Source organism: Taeniopygia guttata, chromosome 24 (genome assembly GCF_048771995.1).
Source record: "Taeniopygia guttata chromosome 24, bTaeGut7.mat, whole genome shotgun sequence".
Lineage (NCBI taxonomy): Eukaryota > Metazoa > Chordata > Aves > Passeriformes > Estrildidae > Taeniopygia > Taeniopygia guttata.
The window spans coordinates 467572-491369 of NC_133049.1; the positions used below are offsets into that span (position 1 = coordinate 467572).

Below are 23798 nucleotides of genomic sequence, written 5' to 3' on the forward strand. Positions count from 1 at the left end.
TCTAAAATCAAACTGTCAATTATTCTATCAGATAACAATAATAACAGTTACTCAGGTATCTCATCCAATAAACAAGATAATAAAGCTGTCTCTTCGCACAAGAGAAGCATCCATGAAGCAAAATGCCAAAAGCCATCACAATTTCAGAGAGGAGTCTTCCATTTAAGGGCAGACTAGAACAATACACACTCCTGCATTACTTTTCCTAGAAATGAAGGCTCAAGACTGCCAATTATTTTATTGTGTCCACGAAAGATGCAAAGAATCCTCTTGTAAAATCAGTTGGTGATTCATTAGCATCTCATCTTCTAACTGAACTACAAGAAAAAAAACCCTAAATTATTAAAAATCTGATAGAAGGAAGTAAAAGTTCAGTATAGTCTCTATTCCCATTGAAACTCACAGGGAAACACTGACAGGCGTTTCACACAGCCAGCTTTGCACTTGATCATTCTTTAAAGGCCTGTAAGAACCATAACTATATAACTATGTAGTAATACACTAGACAAGTTGATGCCAAGGTCCCAAAAAGTGCATCGCAAATACTGACCCTTCATTTCACTGTCAGGACTATGACTACTGTTAGCAGCCTAAACCAAGTTTAAATTGTAATTTGGGGACCCTGTAAGAGCCCTCCTCAAGCTCTGCAATGTGCAGCTGAAAGGTAAAAGGTGACCTACACATAGCCCTTGCACAGGGAAATAACCCAAAAAAGGTGAATTATCCCTTCAGGATGAGTAATTCTGAAAGGTACAGCATCAGGACCTCGTTCTTCCATTCAAACTCAACCACTTAACAAACTCGCATAAATTCACTTTATGAACTGGGGCACAGGAGAGGGAGGAAACGGGACAACTCAACACCAATACCCACAGATCAAGATACCCACAAGATCAAGCATCCACTTGCTACAACCATACCCAAGACCACAGGAACAGGGTCTTTGGAACCAAGACCACTGTCAGGAGACCGGTGAACCTCACGGCTTCAACCTGCAGCAACTGCTGCTACTCGTATCAGGACCCTCATGAATGGAACGCCCTCAGGGCAGTGGGGAAGGGCCTAACTTCCCTCAACACCAAGCCTCAGGGCCACCCAGCCATGAGCCTTGTCCGGTTGGGGCCAGAGATGCCCAACAGGTCCCCCGGGGGAAAGAGAACCTCACAAGGACGGAACCCCCAGACCACACCCCAGCACTGCCCCTCACCGGGCACACTGAGGGACCTCCACCCGCACCCCCGATATAGGCTCCGCGGCCACCAACAGCCAATCCGAAGACAGGCTGAGACGCCCCCTCCCCTAACTAGGCCAATAGGAGGAAGGGGCGCGAGGCATGCGGCCAATCAGCAGGCACGAGCGCCCCCCCCGCCCCTTCACACTGCCCGCTTCCCGCCGCCGCACCCCCCCATCCGCCCCCGCCTGAGGGCAGCGGCGCCATCGGCCCCTCGTGAGAGCGCCCGGTGGCCATCCGGCCTCAACCACTGAGGCCCGAGGAGGGACACGGGCGGGCGACCGGGGCAGCGGCTGAGCGAACGGGACGGGCTGGTCGCCGAGGGCGGGGTAGCTGGGCTGAGCGCGGCCCAGAATTATGGTGGAGAGATGAGACACCCCCCCCCCTCCCAGAGCTGGGGAAGCAAAACATGGCTCCGGCACCCCCCCCCCCCACCCCGCCGCTCAGGTGTCGGGGTCCGGACCGTACCACGGAGGGAGGGGGAACAAGGGTGGAGGCACCCCCTTCTCCCCGTGTCCGGGGCGGCTGAGGAACCCGGCCGACGCGGGGGGGAAGCGGACTATACCTCTCCCGCGGGGTGTGGGGGGAAGGGAATGAGTACGCCCTACTTCCCTTTCTCTTCCTCCGTTCCCCCCCCCCCGGCCCCCCCTCCCACTGGCGGGAGCGAACGGTTTATCCCGGCCCCGCACCGCCAGCTCCGGGCGCCATCTTGGGTGCGACTAAAACAACAAGTCTAAAACCCCCGGCGGGTCCCCGCGGCGTCCTCGGGCCGCGCTGCCCTCCCGGACCGTCCCATCGCGTTACCTGAGGGGGTCCCGTGCGGGTGCCGCACCTCGGCCGCTGCCGCCGGCCCCGCGGCGGCCTCGAACCCCCCCACCTGTCCTCACCTCACAATGGTAGCTGCAGAGCGGGAGGGGGGGGAGGGGGGGTGGTGGCCGGGTGTCATTACCATAATCTGCCTGGCAACAAGCCGCGGCGTCGCGCGCTGATTGGCTGAAACTCCTCCGCCAGCCACCATGGAGCATAGAACTCAAGAAAAGAGTCGGAGCGCCCAGGTCAGGGGGCTGGGGCGCGGGGGGTAGGGGGGCACACACCCCGATCCGCAGGAGGGGAGCGGGATGGGGGGGGTGGGGGGGGTGTGGTTCTTGGCCCAGATTTTTACTCTCACCGTCGCTTGCTGGCGACCAATCAGAGCCCCTCTCTCATCCGCGCTAGGGGTATCTCTGCCAATCAGGGCGCGCTTTTCATCGCGGCGCTCCGCCCCCGCCTTGGGAGAAGTGCTGTGGGAGCCGCGGGCAGAACCCCCTGCTGGGGGGGAGGGGGTGGGGTAGGGGTAGGGAGGGGCAGGGCAACGACACCTCCGCCTCTCCTCACTCCGAATTTTGAAGGACAGGTAGGGCCGGGCCCGTCTCCCACTCCCTCCTGCATAAGGAGATGACTCACAAACTTCTCGTGGGATCCTATACGCAATTCTCTGCAGCGCCTTCAGCGCTATCTGGCAGCCCCTTGGAGCATAATTACCTAAACTGGTGTCAAAAACAATGGATTCCACTGGAATTTTGCTTAAAGCTGATAAACTAAAAGCTGAAATGTGAGCTATTAATATCTCTTGAAGGTCAACACATGAGAAAATGCTCACAAAAGGGCTCCTTGTGCCTAAAACGTCCCTAAATGGTGCTATAACTTAATTTTTTTCATGATACATGTCTCTTGAGTCCTAAATGTCTGCTCAAAGAAGGATAATAATTACTATTGTTCAAAAATGTAACATTCCAGTGTGGTTAGTGCCATATTTGTGTTTAGTATTTATCTATTTGTATTATAGTGGCAAGGAAAAACATCCCTTTCTTATCACTTGTTTGCCATTAGCACACACTCAGGTAGCTCTTTAATCAAGTAGGTCAGTAGATATTTAAGCCAGACAATCCCTGTGTTTAGGACCTTTTAGTTATATTCTAAATGGCTTCATTGACTGTGTGTAAACCACTGTTCACTGCAGTGTGGGCAGCTGCAGATCCCACAATGGGCCATTATGGGAAACTGACCAAAGCCCAGGAGGACAGATGGGGGAAATTTGGGTTAAATATTAATCACTACTTTTACAGAACTGGTTTTGCTCATGTGCTGGGAGAATAGCGAGAGGGTCAGATCCTGGTGCCATTTAGTGTAACTCCATTAGGTCTGTCCTTTTAAAGCCTGGATTAGACTTTTAAATTAAGAGCTGCTGTTGTAAATTGAAATAATCCCCTGTTGTACTGACCCCCTTCCATGAGCAATCAAAATTTCAAAAACAGCCCACAGAGATACTAATTTTCTAAATTGTGTTTATTATCTTGATATTAAAATGTTAGATACGAGTTTTAAACCTCAAGTCAGCATAATTAATTTAATTTAGAAGTTTGTTTGGGTTTTTTCCCTTAACTATACTTCTTTACATCTCTGGGCAGTTCTCTTAATTTAAATTATGGGAGTCATGGAGCCAATTTATTTCTCTGTCCCATAGAACCAACTTCAATTTCATTATACCATGCTGAAACTTCAGGAGAACAAGTACTACAAGGAAATACATAAAAGCAAACTAAACTGCTTTATTTCTTATACATTTTAAAACTTGCATGTGTTACTTTTTTAAAAAAAATCAAAGTCCATTTTTATTTGTGTTTTCCAAGAGTCTCCCTAACATTTTTGAAGACTTGGTGGCTCCACCACAAGAGACGTAGTCCTACATTGGAATATAGAACAGTGCCCTTTCCTAAAACAGGGCTCACACTGAAAGTTGTTCTGCAGGTTATTTTTTTCCCTTTGTAGTCAAATCAGTGGAAGTTTGCTGTGGATGCACCAAAGCTGCCAGATGCTGGTCTGATTCATCCCCTGCATTATCTGGCATCTGATGCAATGCCTATTGTAATTCCCACATTTGATGTGTTGTTTCTGATGCTCCAGCACAGGCTTTGTTTCCCCCACAGCCTTGTGCTGGCAGAGAGAGAAGCCTTCACACAAAGTTAATTCATTTATTTCTAATCTGCATTTATCTGCAGTCTGGAAGGTGCTGTAACCCTCCTGAAAATCCTCCTTTCCCTGCTGAGCTCCCAGGCCATCAGATCCATGTCTCCATCCTTGCATCATCTCATTTGGATGCTGCTGCTGCAGAAATTTCTCTCCTTTTGCCTGTTCTGTTTCTTCCCTCTGGTCACTCCACTGTTAATTTTTCCACTAGTTCCCAGATGGAAGCAAGTGTACTGACTGGTTTCTTCCCCCTTTTCAGATTCCATGTGGAAAAGCACACTGGAACTCTACCCCATTTAATTTATTCATTAACATCTTTCTGCTCTCTTTCCCTTGGACCTCCTCACCCCTTCCTTTCACCTAGATAAACCACTCCTAAGTCTCTGCCATAAAAACAAGCCTCCCACACCTGAACCCTAATCCCTAATGCTGCTCCCCAACCCTCTCTCAGACCCCTAGAAAGATCTGATTTTCCCCATCTATATGGATGTTTCAGGTTTTCTTTGGGTTATTGGCATTTTCTCCATGACATAATCCCATTTTGAGGAACATAGAGATTAAATATGACAAAGAAAAATGCTTAAGTCCTCTAAACTCATTTGAGTTACAGAAGGAGCCACTGCCTTCCTGGCCCTGGTGACCTCCCAGTCTCATTCTGTACATGACAAGTAGGTACTTAGGTCTAGATTCCCAAATTAAACTGCACATGGAATTGGGCTATGCTTTGTGGTACCCATTTCCCACCCCCATGCAAGTCAGCAGCTGGCTGTGATTTAAAACTCCAATCAAGAAGATGGAAAAACTTAGCCCCGTCCCCATGTCTGTTACAACCTGCTATATTATAATGCAACTGAAATGTAATTACTTTTCATCCTGCACAGAGAATACAAAACATGAATTCACTAGTTTAGTGTAAGCCACAATAAATTTAAGTGGCATCATATAAAACACATACAAGTACAATAAAGTCGTTTTATTTTGATTCTCAGGATCACTCCTCCCCCAAAAAATTAATCTGTTTTTTTCAAACATGCTGAATGAATCCCTTTAACTGCAAGAAAAAATTGACTAAAACAAGTTTGAGGGTGTTGTAATAGTAGCTACATCAACTCAAAAATTTAAATGAAAAACATACCATTAGCTGAAGTATTTCACCTGATGCATTCACTGTTGGCTTTCTTTTTACTTTATTTGTCCCCAACCAAGTGGCATTTATCCTGCAATTGTTAATAATAAAGAGACACAAAAATAAGCCAATAAACAACTTGCATCATCATTTTCACTGGTCATTTAGTAAAAGATAGAGCAAGTTTTAGGAAAAGGCAGCTTTTCAGTTGACTGAAAATCTATTTAGCAAAGCTCTGCTGGGGTGTTGGGATAGAAAAATTAAGTCCTGATGCCAAAATGCCTTGAGGGAAAATATTTTGCAACTCACATACCAATATCTCCCTGACTCCATTAGAACAATATTTATAAGGGCAGCTGCTGCTCCTGATGATCCCATGGTTTTAAGGAGACATCCATGTTTTAAGGAGATGGAAATCAACTGGGAGTTTGGCATTTCACAGCTTTTGCTGCAAATTCTCTCTTTGCAAGATTCTGCAGGGTTAGAAATGGATTTTTCCTTCTTGTGCTTAGCTGCTCCTGTGGAGCCCCACCCTTTCTGCAGGCAGCATGTTGTTCCAGCCAGCCCAGTTTAGGCAAGTACAGTAACTCCAGTGCAACCCAGTTCTTCTCTGCATTGCCAGACTTGTTCATTCTTGGAGCATTTCCCAGAAATCTGTGCTCGACAGATGTAGTTCAACTTCAAATCCAGGTCAGCTACTTCTTTAGCTGGGATTACTGTTAATTTAGTGCACACATTTCTTCTCTGGGAAGGATCTCTGCGGGATTTGTAATTCTCTCTTCTTCCCTCTCCCCGCGGTCCCTTGTCCCAACCCTGCGTTCCCTTATCACTCCCCCTCGCCGCGCGGTCCGGTCCCTGCCCCCCCACGCCTTTCCCATCGTCGGTCCTGCTTCCCCAGGGTCTCTGGGGTTTCCCTGCCCCTGTCCCCTGCCTCCCGTCCCATCGGCCGCGGCTCCGGTTCCCCCCCACCCCCGGCACGGGGTATAACCGACCCCTGGTCGGTGCCCCGGTGGTCTCAAGAACATGCTTCTACAATAAACACGTGTTTGCACCCGAGCCCCCTGTCGCCATTTCGTCTGTTCCCGCGCTAGAACTGAGCCTCCTCCTGCCGTGCTCCCACAGGCGCCCGCCCGGAGCCGGTCTCGCACGGCAACAGATCTCAGCTACCAAGATCCTGACAGCTCTAAACTGCTAGCACCCAACACTACTGGCTGATTTCCCACTGGAGTTCAGATATCTCCACAACCCAGCCCTGGTTATGTAGAATATTGCCATTAGTAGGAAATAATTTGTGCATCAACTGCAGAGTAAACACAGAGGGTGTTTGGGTTTCCTTTCCATTAATCAGGCCAGAATGACTCAGGAAGCTCTCCATGCTTTGTGATATTTCTGAGTTCACTAGAAATAGTGAAGGTAATATTCTCTATTGAAATTATTACTCTATTTAAAATTATAAAATAATTATTAAAATTGTAGTGCATTATACAAGATTTCTAATTTTTCCAGAAGATTTGTCTCCAGCACTGGGAAAGGACTTGATACAGCCTTTGACAACGTTTTTCAAAATGTAGTGATAAGGTGACAGTTAGCTTTCCTCCACCTGTCAGGAAAGAAGGGATCTTCCTCCTGCTTCTGCATACATTTGGTAGATAAATAAAAGAGGCAACATAAAACCACATTCAGTGATAACTTATGGTAGATGTCTAGACAGCAGCCACATTTTCTTTAAAAAAAATTGTATTTTAAAATTTAATTTAGTACATGTACTAACTCTATACTCTGTTTATCTTGGCTTTTTATAGAACAGCTAAAAGTAAATCTCCTAGCTGGAAAAATTGTATCCTTTTTCAGTATGTATAAGGATAAAAATATTTTTCTGTCACATGGTCAGTCTTTCTCCTGCAGAAGTTAGAAATTAGAAGTCTGACCTTCTGATGGATGTAGGAGCTGGCATAGGGTTTCCAAGCTACCAAATCCTCTCCGTCACAGACACCTCAGTATATAACCTGAGCAGGCTTTCCCTGATGAGAAACTGAGACTTTTATTCTTGCAGTTTTGAACAAGAGACTAAAAACATAACTGAAGACAAGTTGGTTCTTTTTTCTAAAGGCTATTTCTACTTATGGCTTTTGAGTAGGATCTTTATCCTTATCCACAGTGTTTACTCTCCTGATGTGTTTATAGACAGCAGTCACATCCTCACTGAGGTTTGTTTTGTCAGACTACACAAACTGTTTCTTTTGTTTCCTCCTATTCTAGCACATTCCTCATTCCCAGCTGTCTACCCAGCCCCTCTGCTCTAATGGGGCAACAGGGCTTTTACAGAGATTTCATTACAGATTATGCAGTTTTAGAAATTGATTGATTTCTAAAGGCAAAAAACAACCCCTGGGATAGCTCCAGCTCTTATCTAAATGTCTGGATGTCCAAGCTTGTGGAATACTCACCAGTTCCTATTCCATCCTTCAGCACCTATAGAAGATAACTAAGATTCATCTAGATATGACATCCATGAAGCACTCAAAAATAGAGGTCAGCAGGCAAATTCAACAGGATAAGGCAGACCTGAGTCCAGAATTAGAATCAAATTTGCATGTCATGATGTAGGCTGGTAATGAAAGTAAGACAAAATCCATTAGTAATTTACCTAATCTACAGCAATAGCACAGATGTAAGATCCATAGCCAGTTACAGTTGATACTAAGCTAAAACCCAGTACCCCAGTACTCCTCTAGAATTACTCAGACAAGAAGCAGCAGCCCTAAGCTCGGCTTATTAAGACTCCTGGGCTTGTGCTGGGTGGAGGGTAGTCCCAAGTGGAGCTGCTTAGGATCAGGAGGATTTATTAGTGGCCTCTGAAGTCTAACTTAGTGGTGTATTGCTGCTCAGGTGTTAAAGGTAGATCTTAGTCCTGATTTAGTCATGGGTTCTTGGAGAAGTTGGTTTTGGTTTGGATTTTTTTTCGTAAAGGTATAAATCGAGTCTGTCTTAAATATAGTATTTGTATTATTACCCTATTTGTTAAGAGCTTATAAGAATGGTGCACAAAAGAAAATACAGTTGTGGTTGGATTTTTTTCCCCTTAATTTAAAGCCTTTACTTAACACAGTCTTAAGTTATTTTTAAATTTTTTATCATAACATTTTAAAAATTAGGTCTTTGGAAAGCAAAACACTGTTGACATTTTCTTATAGCATTCTGAGATTTTAAGTGGAAGAACTCTCCCTTATGGCATGTGGGTGGGGTTGTGTTGCTTGTCACCACCTTGGGGTCTAGGGTTTCCTGTGTGAGTCCTGACCCTGCAGCAGGTGCTGTCTGAGCAGACCCTGGGACTGGTGTCATTTTGGACTGTGGTTCTTTGCAGTCAGATATGGCCTTCAAGAGGGTAGTTGTCTGGGTATAAGAGAAATGTTTGTTTAGTGAGTGATTAGTTTAAAAGGAGAGAATGTTTTCCAACTTAATTGTGTTGGAAGTTAAGTATGTTCCACCCACACTGTAGACAGATATATGAATGCCTTTGAAAACAACTGGTTTAGGAGAACAGGAGGAATCAAATGGAGCAAGTGCCAGGATTTTTCAGGGAGTTAATGCTGCCTTATCTCTGAAGCTGATAAAACCAGAATGGTATCATTCCAGACAGCCATTAAGATTGAAGCTGCAGCCTCTGCCTGTGTGCAGATGTCTACAAGTAAGAAACTTCTGTAGTCACACAGACAGGAAAAGCATAAGAATGTGGTGTTCAGGGAAAAAACACAGAGCTACCCAGAGCAGGAAATGCTGGTAGGTCTTCTGCTGTTCTTCAGTGAAACAACACTGGAGGAAGGATGCAGATACTGCAGCCTGGGAAGAAGTAACAAATTTGCTTCCCCAAAATCTTTTAGTGAACAGAACATAACCTTTTGAGCCAGTCTTTTTTCAGGAAATAATCCTCATTGTCAAAGTTCAGGTGATGTTATCCAGGTGCACCCAAATGTTATGTACTCCAGGTGTGTCGAGGCACCTGGCAAGCCTGACCCAAAACAAAGGTGTTTTTTTCAAAGCAGCAGACTTACATGGTTAAGTTATGACAGGACTTTGCATTTTCCTGTTATTAGGGAATTGTTAAACTGTTGCTTTGAACTGCCGTAACCCCAGCCTGCACATAGTGGAAGAATTCCAGATTTGCTTGCCTGAGCATGAGGCTGAAATTCACAATAAAATATTTGCTGCAGTTCCAGCTGATAGTGCTAGTTTGCATCATGTCGGGTTTGCTCTGCCTTCATTTTGCAGGGATCCCCCTGGAGACTTGTCTCCAGAGTTTTGCTGTTAGAGTACAACTGGTATTTCCCAGGGCTCTTAAATCTGTTTGCTTGGGAAGACTGTCTCTAAAGCCAGTACACCCCACTAGGAGCTCAGTTAGGATCTGGAATCTTCAAGTTTATCAAAAGAGCCAAGATTTTGATCCCTGATTTCCAAAATCTGCTGCTTAATGAGTTCGCCTGAATAATAGGGCATGGTAATAGCAATGGCATTTCTCAAAGCAAATGTTGAGTATTTTTAATCAAGAGACTTGCCAGCTTGCAGGCCCAGCCCCTCAGAAGCTGATTTTTACACTGAAATGTCTTGCCCCTGTGATAAGATTATCTTGAAAGGTATTCTTATAGTTGCTGAGGTATTCAGGAAGGCAAAGAACAGGAATAGGCCTAAGATGACAAGGTCATTTTTCACTACTTGGATCAACTTGATATGGGCTGAATTCATCTCCGTGACGAGTTCTGTTTCACCCGAGAATACCCTAAATGTTGAATGAGCTGCTTCACATCCTAGTGGTTCTCCACAATCTCAAAAGGTTGTAAAGGTGCAGAGAAGAGAATCTGTGGCTGACCCATCTCCGGAAATGTTCACAGCCATGTTGGATAGGGCATGGAGCAACCTGGTCTAGTGGAAGGTGTCCCTGCCCATGGAAGGGGTGGAATGAGACAGACTTTGAGGTCCTTTCCAATCCAAACCATTCTGGGATTCTGTGATTCGCTGTATTCATCTTAGCACTGAATTCCACAGCCTGGCTCCCCTTCTCTGCTATTTTCTTATTAATTCCCTGCAGAACTTGTAGGAACTGTGCTGGTGATGCCTGTTTCTCTTTTTTCCCCATCACTTACCTAGTTTTATTTTTACCTGTTCACTTTCTCTTTTAATGTAGAAAAAAGTATTTTAAAAATAATATTATTTCATTTAGTATAGAGCAACTGCAACACTGCAAAACCACACAGAACGTGTAATTAAGACTAAATGTCAATTCACTATTTCTGTGGCACCTGCTGGGAATTTATCTCCTTTCAAAGTTTTTCTCCAGGTTTTATTTCACAGCTGACATGTTGGTTGATAACAGAAATATGAAATAAAAAGGAGTGAAAGAGCCCTGTGCTGTACAGAATGCTGGCTTCTCTCAGTGTGGAATACTCAATAGTGAATCATGCAATTGTTAAAAAGCTATTGGCAAACACTGGAGTTGAAGGTGGAAAAAAGACATAATGTGCAATATTTTTCCTCCCCTGACTTTAAAGAAACATCTTCCCAACAAAGACAACAACTTACATAGCCATAAACTCATTTGAATCTTATTTTTCATTGCTGTACTTCTTGGATGCTCCTTTGGTAAATCATTTCCTGCCCCGTGCCAGATGCTGTTTCCATTCACAATGAAGTACCAGTCCTCTGTGGGTGATATCATGGTACCATACCACAGCCCTTATTGTGACTTCTCAAATTTACCACACTGAAATACGTTCTTTGTTGATTGTTTGGGGACTTTCAGATCTAGGGTTTGACTGAAGTCAGTCTAATTAAAAAAAAAAAAAAAAAAAGAAAAAGAAAAAAAAAAAGAGAAGAGAGCCTGGAGAACTCAGACAGTTTGCAATGTGCAAGAAAAACATGGAAACAAAAAGAAGGGCAAAACCAAAAAGTTTTACTATTTCATACATTCTTGTACAGACAGATGGAAAGCTTGAAATAAGGCTTGTATAAGTCATTGTTTTTTTTGAGGTGGTACAAATATTTAATTACTGACCCTGCCAAGAGATCTACCCCTGTGCTTTTTCTAGATGATCCAGCTAATGCTGGATCAGCACATGGTGATGGCCAGGGGAATGCCTGGCTTGAGGGCTGCTCCCCTTTTACCCCCACATGTGCTTCCTGGCCACAACTCTGCACCCATGTGCCAAAGGAAGCATATCCAAATACAAATAATTTCTAGTTTATCAGATTGATCCTAGGTTTACACCCTTCTAAACATAGACCAGGAACTTTGCAGTTGCCTGCTGTGATCTGTAGTTTTTATCTCATGCTGATGCAGTTCCATCTTTTGCTGAGATAAGTCTTATGAAAACTGGTGGATGTGTTTTTGCCAGTGTCTGTGTGCATAGAAGTGATTCTTTTGAAGCATTATGTAAAGATATATGTTCCAGAAGACAGAACAAATAGAAGGAATCTGGTTGAGTTATTTAAGGCCTAATCACTCAAGGAGGGAAATACTCTGAATTTTAACTACAGTTATAACACTTCCATCCCCAGGTCCCTGTAAGGTTGCAGAAGTGTGTCTGTATGTGTATATGTGTTTAGGCATAAATTGATCTAAGAACATAATTATAGATGCTTATTTCCCCCCCATTAGAAGTAAAATGGTAGTTGTGAAAAAGGGAGATGGAAGACTTTTGCAATTGGCTAGCAAATACTGATTTAACATCTTTTCTAAGCAGCTTTTTTTTTTTGTTGTTGTTGCTTTTTAGCCTTCCCAGTTGACAAAGAATTGGCAAATGGGCCTGTCATCCAGCTGTATTTTCAGTAAGTATGGAAAAGGTCTTGATAGATATCTTAACAGAAATGAGGGTGTTATTTATCATACCCAGTAAAATATTGATGTGTTTAAATATGCTGACCTATGAGATTTTAGAAAATAGAAAATCTGGTCAAATTTTGCCCTTATAATTGTCCACTGAGAGTGTACCAAGTAGTATGCTGAGGAAGAATTTAACCAAAAGCAGTTTTGAGGGAAACTATTAAAATACAGATAAATGAAGATGTCTGCTGACCCTAAGAATCTGCATTCATGTGGCAAAGGTTTCATTCTTACACTGCAGTATTTTCTGATATATATTTTTGTATCATCATTTCCCATTTTAAATTCAGCTCTTAAATCCCAAAGGGGAATTAACGACCAGCCATTTGCATTTTAAAGTGAAAACTCAAACCTCAATAGAGTGCTCTACTTAAGACTCCTTTTCTATAACTTAGCCAATGAGCTACGTTTTGGTGGAGACCTTGGGGAGTCAACCAAGTGACTGGGACAAAGCAGGAAAGCCTAGAGTTGGAGAAAGCCTTGTAATTTGCTTCCAAAAATGCTGAATACGCTGATATCAATGTGAAGCTCTCCTTCAAAATGGTGTTTTTCATTATTGTGGGGCAAAATGTCTTTAATGATGGGGGAGAAAAAGAATCTTCAAGCCTTGGCAAGCTGCGATGGCAAAAGACACAGGATGTTCTCTCTTCCTATGAGGGAAAATCATGGTAAAATAAAAGGAGCAATTTCAAATTCAGCCTCTTGCAAGATATGGGAAAAGACTATTGGAAAATTGCAGGACAGGGATTTTGCTAAAGATCTCTTGGGAGCTGACTCATCTTCTGAGAAAATGTGATTCAGAAAGAGGCTCTTCTCCCCCTCAGGCCATAGGATTGGGGTGGAAGTTGTAGGCAGTTCCCTCCTTCCCTTGGAGACACTGGGATTCAGCTTCTACTTACATATCCTAGTTCCTTTCAGCTGTGTCCTGCTCTTTGCCTTTATTCAACTGACACTGACTTCAAATACATGTATTCCTTTATTTCTTATCACCAAGAGAACCTATATTCAAACTTCTTGCTGCCTTAGGAGTTTAAAACCTGCCAAAGTACTGCTACATCTCACTTCTTGAGGCCCTCCAAAGAACTCTGCTTCAAAGGTTATAAAAACCCTGGAGCACAATACAAAGTCTCTCTCTTGAATGAGTTTGTAACTCAATAGTGCTGTAGATCCCTGGGTGTATTTGTGGCACTGAAATAAAAAACCTGCAAGGTCTGCAAATATTAATTCCTGTGCCTGGGATTCCTGTAGCCCAGTGATTTTCCTCCAACTCGCAGTTGCTAAGACTAGGCTGCTGCTGAGAAAAGACCCTACAGTTCCTTCCCAATGTTGGGTCTGGTGATAGTGCCACAGGCAAAGCTGCAGGTCCTGTGTCTCCAGGTGTGCATTTCTAGCACCTAAAGTCAATATTCCTGTGTTGAAATAAGAAGGATGACTCGGTGTTTGAGAACTGTGAGGCCCCAATGATGTTTGTGACAGGAAATGTCTTAATATTTGTTTAAATGGAATGATGCAAACTGCAGCTTTCTGTGCTGATACCAAATTAAAGTAAGGAGGGCATTTTTGGAGTTTTTCTGGTTTTAAGTGCAACAGGAAAAAAAAGCACTTAAAGATACCATGCAGCTGATGAAAAGCTGCAGTTCCCCGTAATTTATATTATCAGATATGATGTGTCTCCTAGACATTTAAAATTCCTTATTGCCTGTTCCTGTGTCATAAGTTCCTCATATACCCTGTTCTTGCAAAATGAGTAAATGCTCAAACAAGTGATTGGGGGTGAAATAAAAGGTGACTTTGGTGTGCCGCGGAACAGCTTGTTAGCACAGGCAATTCTGTGATGCCTGATAGAACAAACAGATGCTGAATCAGACCTATTTGCAGAGGGAGGAATCAATTTTTTGCTGTTGAATTACATTTATCTTCAAAGATGCAAATGATTCTACATTTATTCAGCAGGACAAGTCCTGAGGTTTTTACATTCCATGTTGTTCATTGCTGTGCCATTTGTTATGATGATTTGGCTTTTAATCTACCAATGAATACTGAATGAAGAATTAAATCATGAATCAGATCTCTTCCATTGCTTGCCAGTAACACAAGCCATTTTTATTTTCAATTTCAGCTTTCTTTTACAGTAGAGGACAAAAATAAAATATAAGAGAAAAGAAGTTAAAATTATTCTTCTCAAGCAAGTCTCCTGTATCAATGCTTAATCTTTCCATTATGTCTGATGTTATAAATCATTCTGCTGTAATATTTGACACAATCGTTTGTGGGACAAATTAGGATCTGATATAAAAACTGCAATAATACTGACTTATGTGGAACTGCAGCTAATTATAACATATTTGAATTTTCATCTTTCATTAAAGACCTCTATAAAATGAACAACCGTTCACACTGCTGAAATGACTGAGACAGGCAAACAGGGGAGGGGTGAGGGAGGAAACATCCAAGGACAACAGGAGAAATCTCAGCACCATAATGAGCCAATATCAGTTGTTGATGGATTCTTTTTAATTGTGGGCTTTTTCCCTTTCAGATGGCCTCTCTACCACAGCTGTGGGACTCAACTTATTTAAACTGGAATGGTTTGGTTGCCTTGATTCATGAATGACTGATTCTGCCATCTTCAGAGGTTAAACGTCGCTTCAGCCTTCACAGTGGACTAGAAGAGATAAAGGAGATAGGATGCCATTGCAGGAAGATATGTCTCACTGAGCAAGAGGATGAGAGTTCACTGAATATTTTCTGCAAAGCAGTTTCTCCTTCCTCTCTTCCCACCGTGTCTTCACTGTGCCTTTACTTGTAGACCTCTAGACCCTCAATCTTTTGAGTTCTCTGTGTCAGGTTCAATATTTGTGTTCAGTTCCTTGGAGAAGCATCAGGCATTGCTCTGCCTTGAGATCCTGCCAGTGCTTAAAGCCTCGGATCCATCTGTAGAGAGAAATGAGCAGCATAAATTCCCAGTTTGTGTATTAGCTAAAAAGGTGGTTAGTCTCTGCTATTTCTGCATTTGGGATCCTCAGTCTGAGTGTGGGCTCATTATTCTATTGGATTATATATCAGAAGTAATTTCTTTTCCTGGGAAGTGAATCCTGCATACGTGCAGGTCTATTCTAAAATGGATTCCTTGTTTCTCTCAGATGTTGCTTTTGCCTTGGATAGTCTTCAGAAAAACAAATTGTCTGATTAAGTTTACCGGTTTGCCCCCCATCTAGAAATGAGAGGAGGTCATAGGTTTAGCGCATTTTCTGGATGCTGAGATTCATATGCAGAGTGTTGAAGGAGCAGCATCTTTCTTTAGCAGCCACTCTCTTGTGCTGCCCTTAAGCATCCTGGATTGATGCATTTTTCATTTTCCAATGCAATTGAACCTTTCTGTGCTGATGCTTCAGCAAAGCCATAATATCTTCAAACCTAACAGAAGGGTAATTTTGAAGTTTTCAGTTACAGGAGTGTTAATGCCAGGTTTGTTTCCTTAAATGCTGTAGGCAAGGATTGTGCTGTTTGAGGTGAATACAGCACAAACTACTGTGCAGATCTGCCCACTTCAGACATCTCAGTGGAAGCCAGATGAATAGCACTGTTTCAGGCATGGACCAGAGCAGTGGGAAAATGGCCATCAAGAGTTAAGGGTTTATTGGTATAATGAAGGGTAGATTTTCTCGCTTCCCTGCAAACCCCTTTTAAAGAAGTCTCTGAGCAGAAAAAAAGGCTTGCTGTCCATCACCATTTACTGTCACTTCTTTTCACAGATTTCTGTGCTGTTTTTCTCATGTCTGCAGTTATTCTATTTATCCCTGTTTTTATGGTATGCATCTGTTCTTAGTTATTCTCCATCCTTTCACTCTTCTAAACTTCACTGTATTCCCCTAGAAATCACCTTTTTATTTTTAAGCTCCTGTCTGCCTCTCAGGGTTTCTGCATTTTTTGTTACCATCTTTCTATGGAGCATCTTCTCACTGTATATCTTAAGCCCACTTTCTTTAGCAATTTCCTTCATCTCACTGCTGCTGGACTTCCCTTCATCTTGTGCTCAGTGTGTTGTCATTTTGAGTCACATATGGAAGGCTGAGCTGCAAGGCTTCAGGAACCCTGGGCTTCCACACAGAAGTGCTGCAGCCAAATACAGATGTCTAATTCCAGATGAGGCTGGCAACCTTCTGATGTTATTTATGAGTCTGAAGAAATAATACTTCCCCAGGCACTTAAATAGCTGGATGTTGGATCAAGTTTGAGTTGGCTCATAACAGTTTTGCATTGCTTTCTGCCCTGTACACAGCCTTGATGATAGGTAGAGGTCTTGTCTGAAGGGCAGGATGGCTCCAGATGAGTTGGGGCAGTTAGGTGGACATCCTTTGTGCACTATATTTTTCCTAGAAGCACTGCTTAGTATTTTTTATATTGTTGAATTGTGTTCAGCAGTAGTAATATTGGAGTATGATGGTGATACTCCAATAATTAGCAATAGGGAGTTCTTTACTTAATCCCACCACATTTTTTCGTTGTTTCTAACTTCAGTTTGCATTCTACCTCCTAAAACCCAAATTGACTTAATTCTACCTCTGCAAGCTCTACCTGTCACACAGAACTAGTACGAATGATGAGATCCCCATTTAAATCTTCAATCAAGTTGAGCTGTATAGGATTACAATTCACTGGTTAATTGTACTAATTTTACACTTTAATTTCAGGAATTTAAGAAAATGGTGGGATTCTTCAAAGATTTCCTCACTCCTCCTGAACTCATTCTCTGGGAACTGAAAGGATCTCAATGTATCAGTTTGATAAAGTTGCTGCTTTAATGAGAGACTTAATGTACCAGATGCATTCCTTGATGATTTTTGTTTGCTCTTTTTATCATGAATTTGACATTACTTTTTCAGAGCGCATTTTTGCAATCATAAATATGTGCTTTTTGTTTACACAATCATGGTCTTGCAAGTGAAAAGGGGCAGAGACGTTCACTTGAAACATTTCTTACAGAATAAACATTGGCAGCCAAAGGTAAGGATGAGATTCTCAGTGCTTCATTAGCACAGATGTCCTGGAAAAGGGCACTAAGAGCTTCAGAACTTGGGTAAAATGGGATTCTTGGAAGCAAATGTAAGCTTTCACCTACCTAACAGGTTTTGCAGCAGGAGAGGTGTCCTAGTGAATGCTGCAGCCTTGCAGCATTGATTCAAATTGGTGCTGTTGTCACAGGCAACAGACAAGAACCAGTGCTCACCTGAAATAGACCTGTGCACTGAATTAAACATGGCCATCGTGTCACCATGCCTGCAGTGACATGTGTGGACAGGAGGCACCTGAAAAAAGCCTTTCCATGCTTGAACGCCTTTGGGTTTTTCCTAACTGATGGAATTCCATTTGCATCTTGCTGGAGGCTCTTATCTCAATTTCTCTCCCTGCCATCCTGCAGTCATATAATTTATTTGCATGTAGAGCTCCTGATCATCACCAAGGAATGACCAAGGTCTGGGAGATTAAACCTTTTTTTCTGGGGACTTTTTGTCTGGGTAGGACTGGTCTCTGCATGAAGGGAAATGTGTTATTCTTCAAACTTTGATTTCTCACTTGCATCTTAGGTAGTGAACTGAGCACTGATGGCCTTGCTTTTGAAAGGAATGTCCTGTGTTGCAGCCTTGCTGCAGGACTTCACCTCTTACACCCTGGTGTATCTACAGTGCAGGACTAGGAACAGGTGAGAACGCAGCTAAGGTTGTACCTCATACTTATTGGAGAGACTTTCCCAAGAGTCACCAGATTTAAAGTTTTTCAGAAAAACAAGGATCACACTGTTGGAGTCAGTGCTGTGAACATAAATTCTCACCAAGAACTATGTAAATATTAAAAGAAAATTAATTTATGTAACACTTTAAAGGCTATATAAATTCAACCTCAAATGAAAGTCCCATCTCAAAGATTTATAAAGAACTTGTACATTTTGGACTGGGGAGGAAAAAAATCTGTCCTTTTTAAGTAAAGAGGAAAGCTTAACTCAGAATGTCTTGTTATACTCCTGTATAACAGGAGTTATAAATACTCCTGTATTTATATTGCACATGAAAATATTTATATTAAAATGTGTCAGTTTTCAAAAGCAACTTGTTACTCCGTTTTTCAGCTGAACTTGGCCAGGCTAAAAAGAGAATTATATATGCCAGAGGACTGCAGTAAAATAGATTTAAGGGGTTTCAAATAGTGTAAGAAAGAGACTATAATAAGTGGCCAGTGGACCAGTCAGCAATTTTAATTAAAACTGGGCTGCTTATTGATCTGTTGTACAGATTCATCCCATCTGCAACATTTCAGCAATATTACTATTTCAGAAAACAGCACTTGTAAGAGCCAGTAGAGAATATGGAAGTTTAGAATGGAAATGTTTTGTAACTGACATTTTGTGCTAAGATCTTTTTCCATGTCATTTAAGCACCTCACATATCTTCACACAAAAATGAAAGCAAATATATGGAATGTATAGGATATTCTATCTTTGTCTAGTGGAAGGTGTCCCTGCCCATGGCAGGGGCGTGGAACAAGATGAGCTTTTCCAACCCAAGCTATTCTGTGATTCCATACTGCCTTTCTAACTTAATGCAAATGGGTTCACTGCATGTCAGTATGAAAAAAAATCCAAGAAGTCTAAAATATATTGGTATTTTTAAAGATATCATGTTCTTGAAACCAGTGGGATCTTTAGCAGTTGAGTCTTCAAGGTATGAATTTGTCATCTCTGCACTGACCTACATTTCCATTGGGAAAACCAAGGAAAGCACTAAAAAGGGGCCAATAAATGCTCTGCACAGGTGTGTAAGGTCTGTGGTATCAGCAACTGCTCTTGGTAGACCTCCTTTGTTCCTGAAGGGTTTGCTTATTTTGAAATTATAATTATTTAAAATTTCAATTTTTGAAGTAACATGGTGAAATTAAAATACCCTCAATGCAAATCTGGCACAAAAACCTGTTTTTAAAGCCAGAAAGGTGTCCTGAAATAGCAGTGGCAGAACATCTGCACTGGAAGAAACTGCTGCTGTGCTCTGGTTGAAAAGAAACACAAACTGAAGATGGTGATGTGTCTGTTTTTTAATTAAATACGTACATGTTATTTAAAGTTTATGGAGAACTGTGCTGTGTTTACAGAGCTGCTTGTGTGGCAGCACATACGGTATCTTCCAAGAAGTGTCAGGTGAGCACCCGGTGTTGGCAGCAGGATGAAGCCACCAGTGATTATCATTCTTATGGTCCAATAGCTTTTTAAGGAAAAAACAAAAATAAAGAAGGACGTGTGTGTTGAGTTTTATTATGAAACCCAAATGGCTGGGAACTTGATGCTTGCACATGGCTTAAGAACTTTGAGAAATCGGGGGTAGATTTCGAGATGGTTTTTTGAGTGGGAAACATAGTTTTATTTTTACATGAGGAAAACGTCTCATTAGACTTTTATTTTCCCAGAACGTTCCTGCTCGCCGCACTGGTGAGGCGAAGTGTTTAGCCTGAAGATGGCCATAGAGGCCACAGCCTTTTCCGGTGCCCGCTATGCGGGGTTTCACCGCGGGCCGGGTTTCGGTAGCGGCCTGAGGCGGCGAGGAGCAGCCACGCCCCGGCGCCGATGTCCTCGCACGGCTTCCGTCTGCCCCGGCCGCCATTTCCCGCTGGGGGCGGCCCCGCCCGCCATGCGCCTCGTCCCATTGGCTGGTGTGGTTGCGGGGGTGCGGCTACCTGCGGCCTCTGGATTGGCGCGCGCGGCTGTCACTCGGGGGGGCGTGGCCTGGTGAGGCGGGTCCCCTCAGGGCGCAGCGGCCGCAGTTGCGCTCGGGCGGCGGCGGCGGCTGATGGCGGTTGCGATGGGTTCGGCGCTGCTGCTCCTCCTGGCGCTCCTCAGGCCCGCGGCCGCGCTCGCCGGCTACATTGAGGTGTGTGAGGGGTGCGGGGGCGGGCAGGTGGGGCTGCCCCGGGGTACCCGATGCGTAGGCGGGAGGTAAGCGGGATTCGAGGTATTTCGGCTGGTGTGGAGCCACCTTGGATATTGTCCAGCGTCTTTGAGACCTTCTCGGTTGGTGAGGTCGTGTTTTACCGGTGTTTTCGGGAAAGCCGTATGCCTCAGGCCGCTCATCTGGACGGGAAGCACCGTCTCACCGGGATGCTTGGGACTGTTTTTTCGGGGACGTGACCTCGGCATTCTTGGCACGGGAACAGGAGCGGCCAGCTTCAGATGGGTCCAGAAGCATTGAAGACTGTTAGAGGGCCATTCCCTAGAGAAAAACCTGGGTTAAACGAATGCACTTGGTTACTGGTGGATCCAAAAAAAATCTTTTGGTTGGAACTGGTACCTCGGCTTTCGGGGAAGATGCTTCAGCCAAGTGTAAAGGCTATTCATTTCAAGTAGAAATGGCTTAGATGCCCGTAGGAGTCTGTGCTTGTATGTGCGTGTACGTGTAAATACACATGCAGGCACATAAAAGAGTATGCATTACTTTTGTATGTATGAAACACGTATTTTATTTGCATATATGAAAAAAACTGGACAGAAGAAATTCCAGCTTTATTCTAAATCCAAAGGCTCGGTGTAACCTAGCTGTCCAAACCACAAGATGAGTAGGAGAAAATCTTATGGGTTTAAAACCTTGATATTATAACTTTTCTTATTAGAGGGAAGGAGCAAAACAAGGAGCTAAATGTGTGCTGAGCTTCAGAAATGGCAGGTAAAGAGTTTAATAGTCTACACCTGAATGTAGTTTGGAAATGCAAAACAGCTGCCTCAGACTTGTGGATGTTCTGGGTTCTTTAGGGCTGGATAAAGAAAAGGCTTGTGGTTGTTTGTGAATGACTTGATTTGAAACTTTACAGTAAATTTTAGCAAGCTTGGTTAAGCAGAACATCTACCTCAGTATGATGCAAAAATCCAAAGCTCTAAGCTGGTGGTAATTCCTAGCTGGCAATCAACTTGGATATTTTTAATATGTGTTGTATGAAATTGGTCTAGTCCTTGATTTCTGTTTGTTTGGTTGCTATAGAGGAATAGTATTCCACATACTTTGTACCAATCCTTCTGTTAAATTTCTGTAAATCAATGGAACGTGGTTGATAACTATTTGTGGAACAACTCGTGGGGAGGTTATCTTGCAGGAAGGATGGTGGAGCTGCTCTGTCGGCGTGGAACTAATGCCCAAATCAGGTTCCTTGGCATTACCTTGGTGGCAGGGGATTGTCTGATGCTACATCCAATCTCTTGCACCTGTTTGGCAACTCCTCCAGCTGTAAGTCACTTCCTCTCTTACATCCGAGACAAATTTGGCTGCTGTGCACATCTCTTCTGGAATCTGCTGCTTAAGGACATGTGCCATGAAAAATCAGCTTGGAAAACAAATCTAGCTGTCATTTTATTCCAAAGCCTGGTGTCTGTGTGATGAAACATCCTGGGTTTTGTCCGTCCCAGGACTGGAGGGAGAGCAGTTGTGTCACAAGTTGACACTCCAGAAGGGGCTAGCAGCCCCGGAAAGGGGGGTCACTGACCTTTTAGAGAAGGATTAAAATGAAAATGTTCCTGCAATTCAATTTGCATCCTCTGAAGGCATGATAGCCACCTTCATCTGCTGGCGTAAAATGTCAACTGTGGCATTTTAATCCTTATTTTTGCTGCATCCTTTCCCATTGTCTTGTCAGTGGGGGAACTGCAGCTCTCAAGTCTTTATTGCTGTCAGATTTGCTCAAGAACTGTTCTCGATGCGGAGCTTAGGAAGTAAATGGTTTTGTTCTGGGTCTTACACTGTGGTCATTACTGGATTTTTTTTCAGATAATGTGATGAAAAATATGCAAGCAGTTGGTTTTTTTAAATAAGATATCATTTGAAAGTTATGGAAAACGTGTAACAACATCTGCAGTTATTAGTTCAGCTGGATTGGCATGGTCCCATTAGGTGGATTTTCTGTCTCTTGATTATCTTAGCTCCCATTCCCTGTCCCTGGAACACCCAGTAATCTTCTTATAAACTACAATCTGTTTTTCTTTCTGTCCTGCGCAGAGCAAGGGGAGTGGCACTTTATTTTTTTTCTCTTAAATTATTGTATCTGAACTCTTGACTAGGGTGTTCCCAAGGGTTGGTGCTGGTGACAGTCGGTTTCCCTTTCAGATGATAGTGTGGGGGGATGGCTGATAACCTCTGACAGTCTCTCTTCCAAATGAATATGAATAGAAGAGTTTAGAGAAATCACAGATCCTAGCAACTAATGTGTTTCTTTCTGAATTTTGCTAGTTTTGCATGTGAAGTCCCCAAGAACCTCAAACAGGACACTGATACCAACTGGAAAAAGAAAATAAATCTATGCTAATTAGATCTGTATTCCAATGATAAACTACTTCTGCTATGCCTTCAAGACCTTTGAAGGTGCAAAGTTTTTTTTATTACTTGACGTTTTTGTGTAATCAAATCAAAGGCAATGCAGACTTGATATTACTTTTTTTTGATAACGTTTGATATTTTTCCAAAGCTCTCTTGGATGCTTACATCTGTTACCTGCCTGTTCAAGTCACTAGAATTTGGGGGAAGGGGGGAAAAAAAGCCCTGTGTTTTGCAACAGAATTTCATGCTATTATTTTTGTCTTGTTATTTGAATTGCTTAAATTTCTCCCTGACAAAAATATCAGCCTTGTGCCATTTCTGCAGACCTTGGGGACTTCTAATTGCCTGCGGCATCGAACAAAGAATTCCATCTAGGGAAATTTCCACTTTGGTGTTTGAGTCCTGAGCAAAAACAGCTCAGGAAAATTCCAGTCTCGAGCCTGTGGCCTTTAGTTTGCTCTCAGTTCCTAAAACTTTGCTGCCTGGTGTTAGGAAATACAGCTTCCTATGAAGGTGATTATATGCAGTGCCTCTTCTATGCTTCAATAGAAGGTCCTCTGAAGCAAAGATATGGAAAGAAAGCAAATCTGATACTGCGGGGAGGCTCTGGATTTTCTGCTGCATTGTAGGATGGCACGTGATGGTAAGTGCTCCTGTTTGGAGGATGCCTTCAGCTCCCCTTGTTTCACCTGTGAAATAATTATCACCTCTGTTAAATGTTATTTAGGCATTAATAGCTCTACCAGGGATTTAATGACTTTTCTGTTAATGTGCTCGTTGTTTCACCGGCAAGTTATTCAAAAGCTGTTCTGTAGGTGGCTTTAGCTGTATTATAATTACACACTGCTTCTCCTCCAGCACCTGGGAGTGCAGGGAAGGATTAATGTAGTTCCCTGTGCTCTACTCAAGTTGTTCTTCTCTCTAGATGTGCCTTGTAAAATTCTGCCATTGCTTTTCCCTGTGTGTGTGTCTTGGAGGCATATGGGCTCCATCTTGGAAGTGTAAGTCACCTTGACTGCAGCCTCTGCTTCTACGCATGTACTTAAGCCAAAACCTTGCTCCTCAGCTGAAAATAGAAGAGAAATACACTATCACTGATGTGCCTATACCTCGCACCCCCAAATTACCAGGCTAGCCCAGATATACGGGGGCCTTGAGAGGAGGTGGATCAGGAGTTGGGCAAAGATTCTAAAGAGGCTTCACTTCCCCCAATGTGGT

At 43.1% G+C, this 23798-nt stretch overlaps 2 protein-coding genes and 2 long non-coding RNA genes across 19 annotated transcripts in view; 3 read left to right on the forward strand and 1 right to left on the reverse strand.

Annotated features, from left to right (window-relative positions):
* Nucleotides 1-2334, reverse strand: part of PRDM10 (PR/SET domain 10) — a 45643-nt gene extending 43309 nt beyond the window's left edge. For 4 of the 7 annotated variants that reach the window (XR_012051853.1, XM_072918087.1, XM_012570802.5 and 1 more), the window contains exon 1: nt 2036-2166. The gene's annotated coding sequence lies outside the window, so the exon portion shown is untranslated. The other 3 variants (XM_030291074.4, XM_072918084.1, XM_072918082.1) reach the window with 3 other exon arrangements.
* Nucleotides 2149-14915, forward strand: LOC115498359 (uncharacterized). Its single transcript, XR_003963756.4, has 3 exons — nt 2149-2286; nt 12128-12182; nt 14777-14915. It is a non-coding gene; the product is annotated as an uncharacterized lncRNA (long non-coding RNA).
* Nucleotides 14916-15089: 174 nt separating this feature from the next.
* LOC140680496 (uncharacterized) lies at nt 15090-17167 on the forward strand. Its single transcript, XR_012051854.1, has 2 exons — nt 15090-15224; nt 16932-17167. It is a non-coding gene; the product is annotated as an uncharacterized lncRNA (long non-coding RNA).
* A 2827-nt stretch (nt 17168-19994) lies between these two features.
* The window catches only part of APLP2 (amyloid beta precursor like protein 2), a 50088-nt gene continuing 46284 nt past the window's right edge, over nt 19995-23798 (forward strand). For 6 of the 10 annotated variants that reach the window (XM_004174568.5, XM_012570794.5, XM_012570795.5 and 3 more), the window contains exon 1: nt 19996-20153. In XM_004174568.5, coding sequence (XP_004174616.1) covers nt 20073-20153 — 81 coding nt within the window. In that variant the 5' untranslated portion in view covers nt 19996-20072. Of the gene's footprint in view, nt 20154-23798 lie in introns of all 10 variants that reach the window. The other 4 variants (XM_012570796.5, XM_030291083.4, XM_030291087.4 and 1 more) reach the window with 3 other exon arrangements.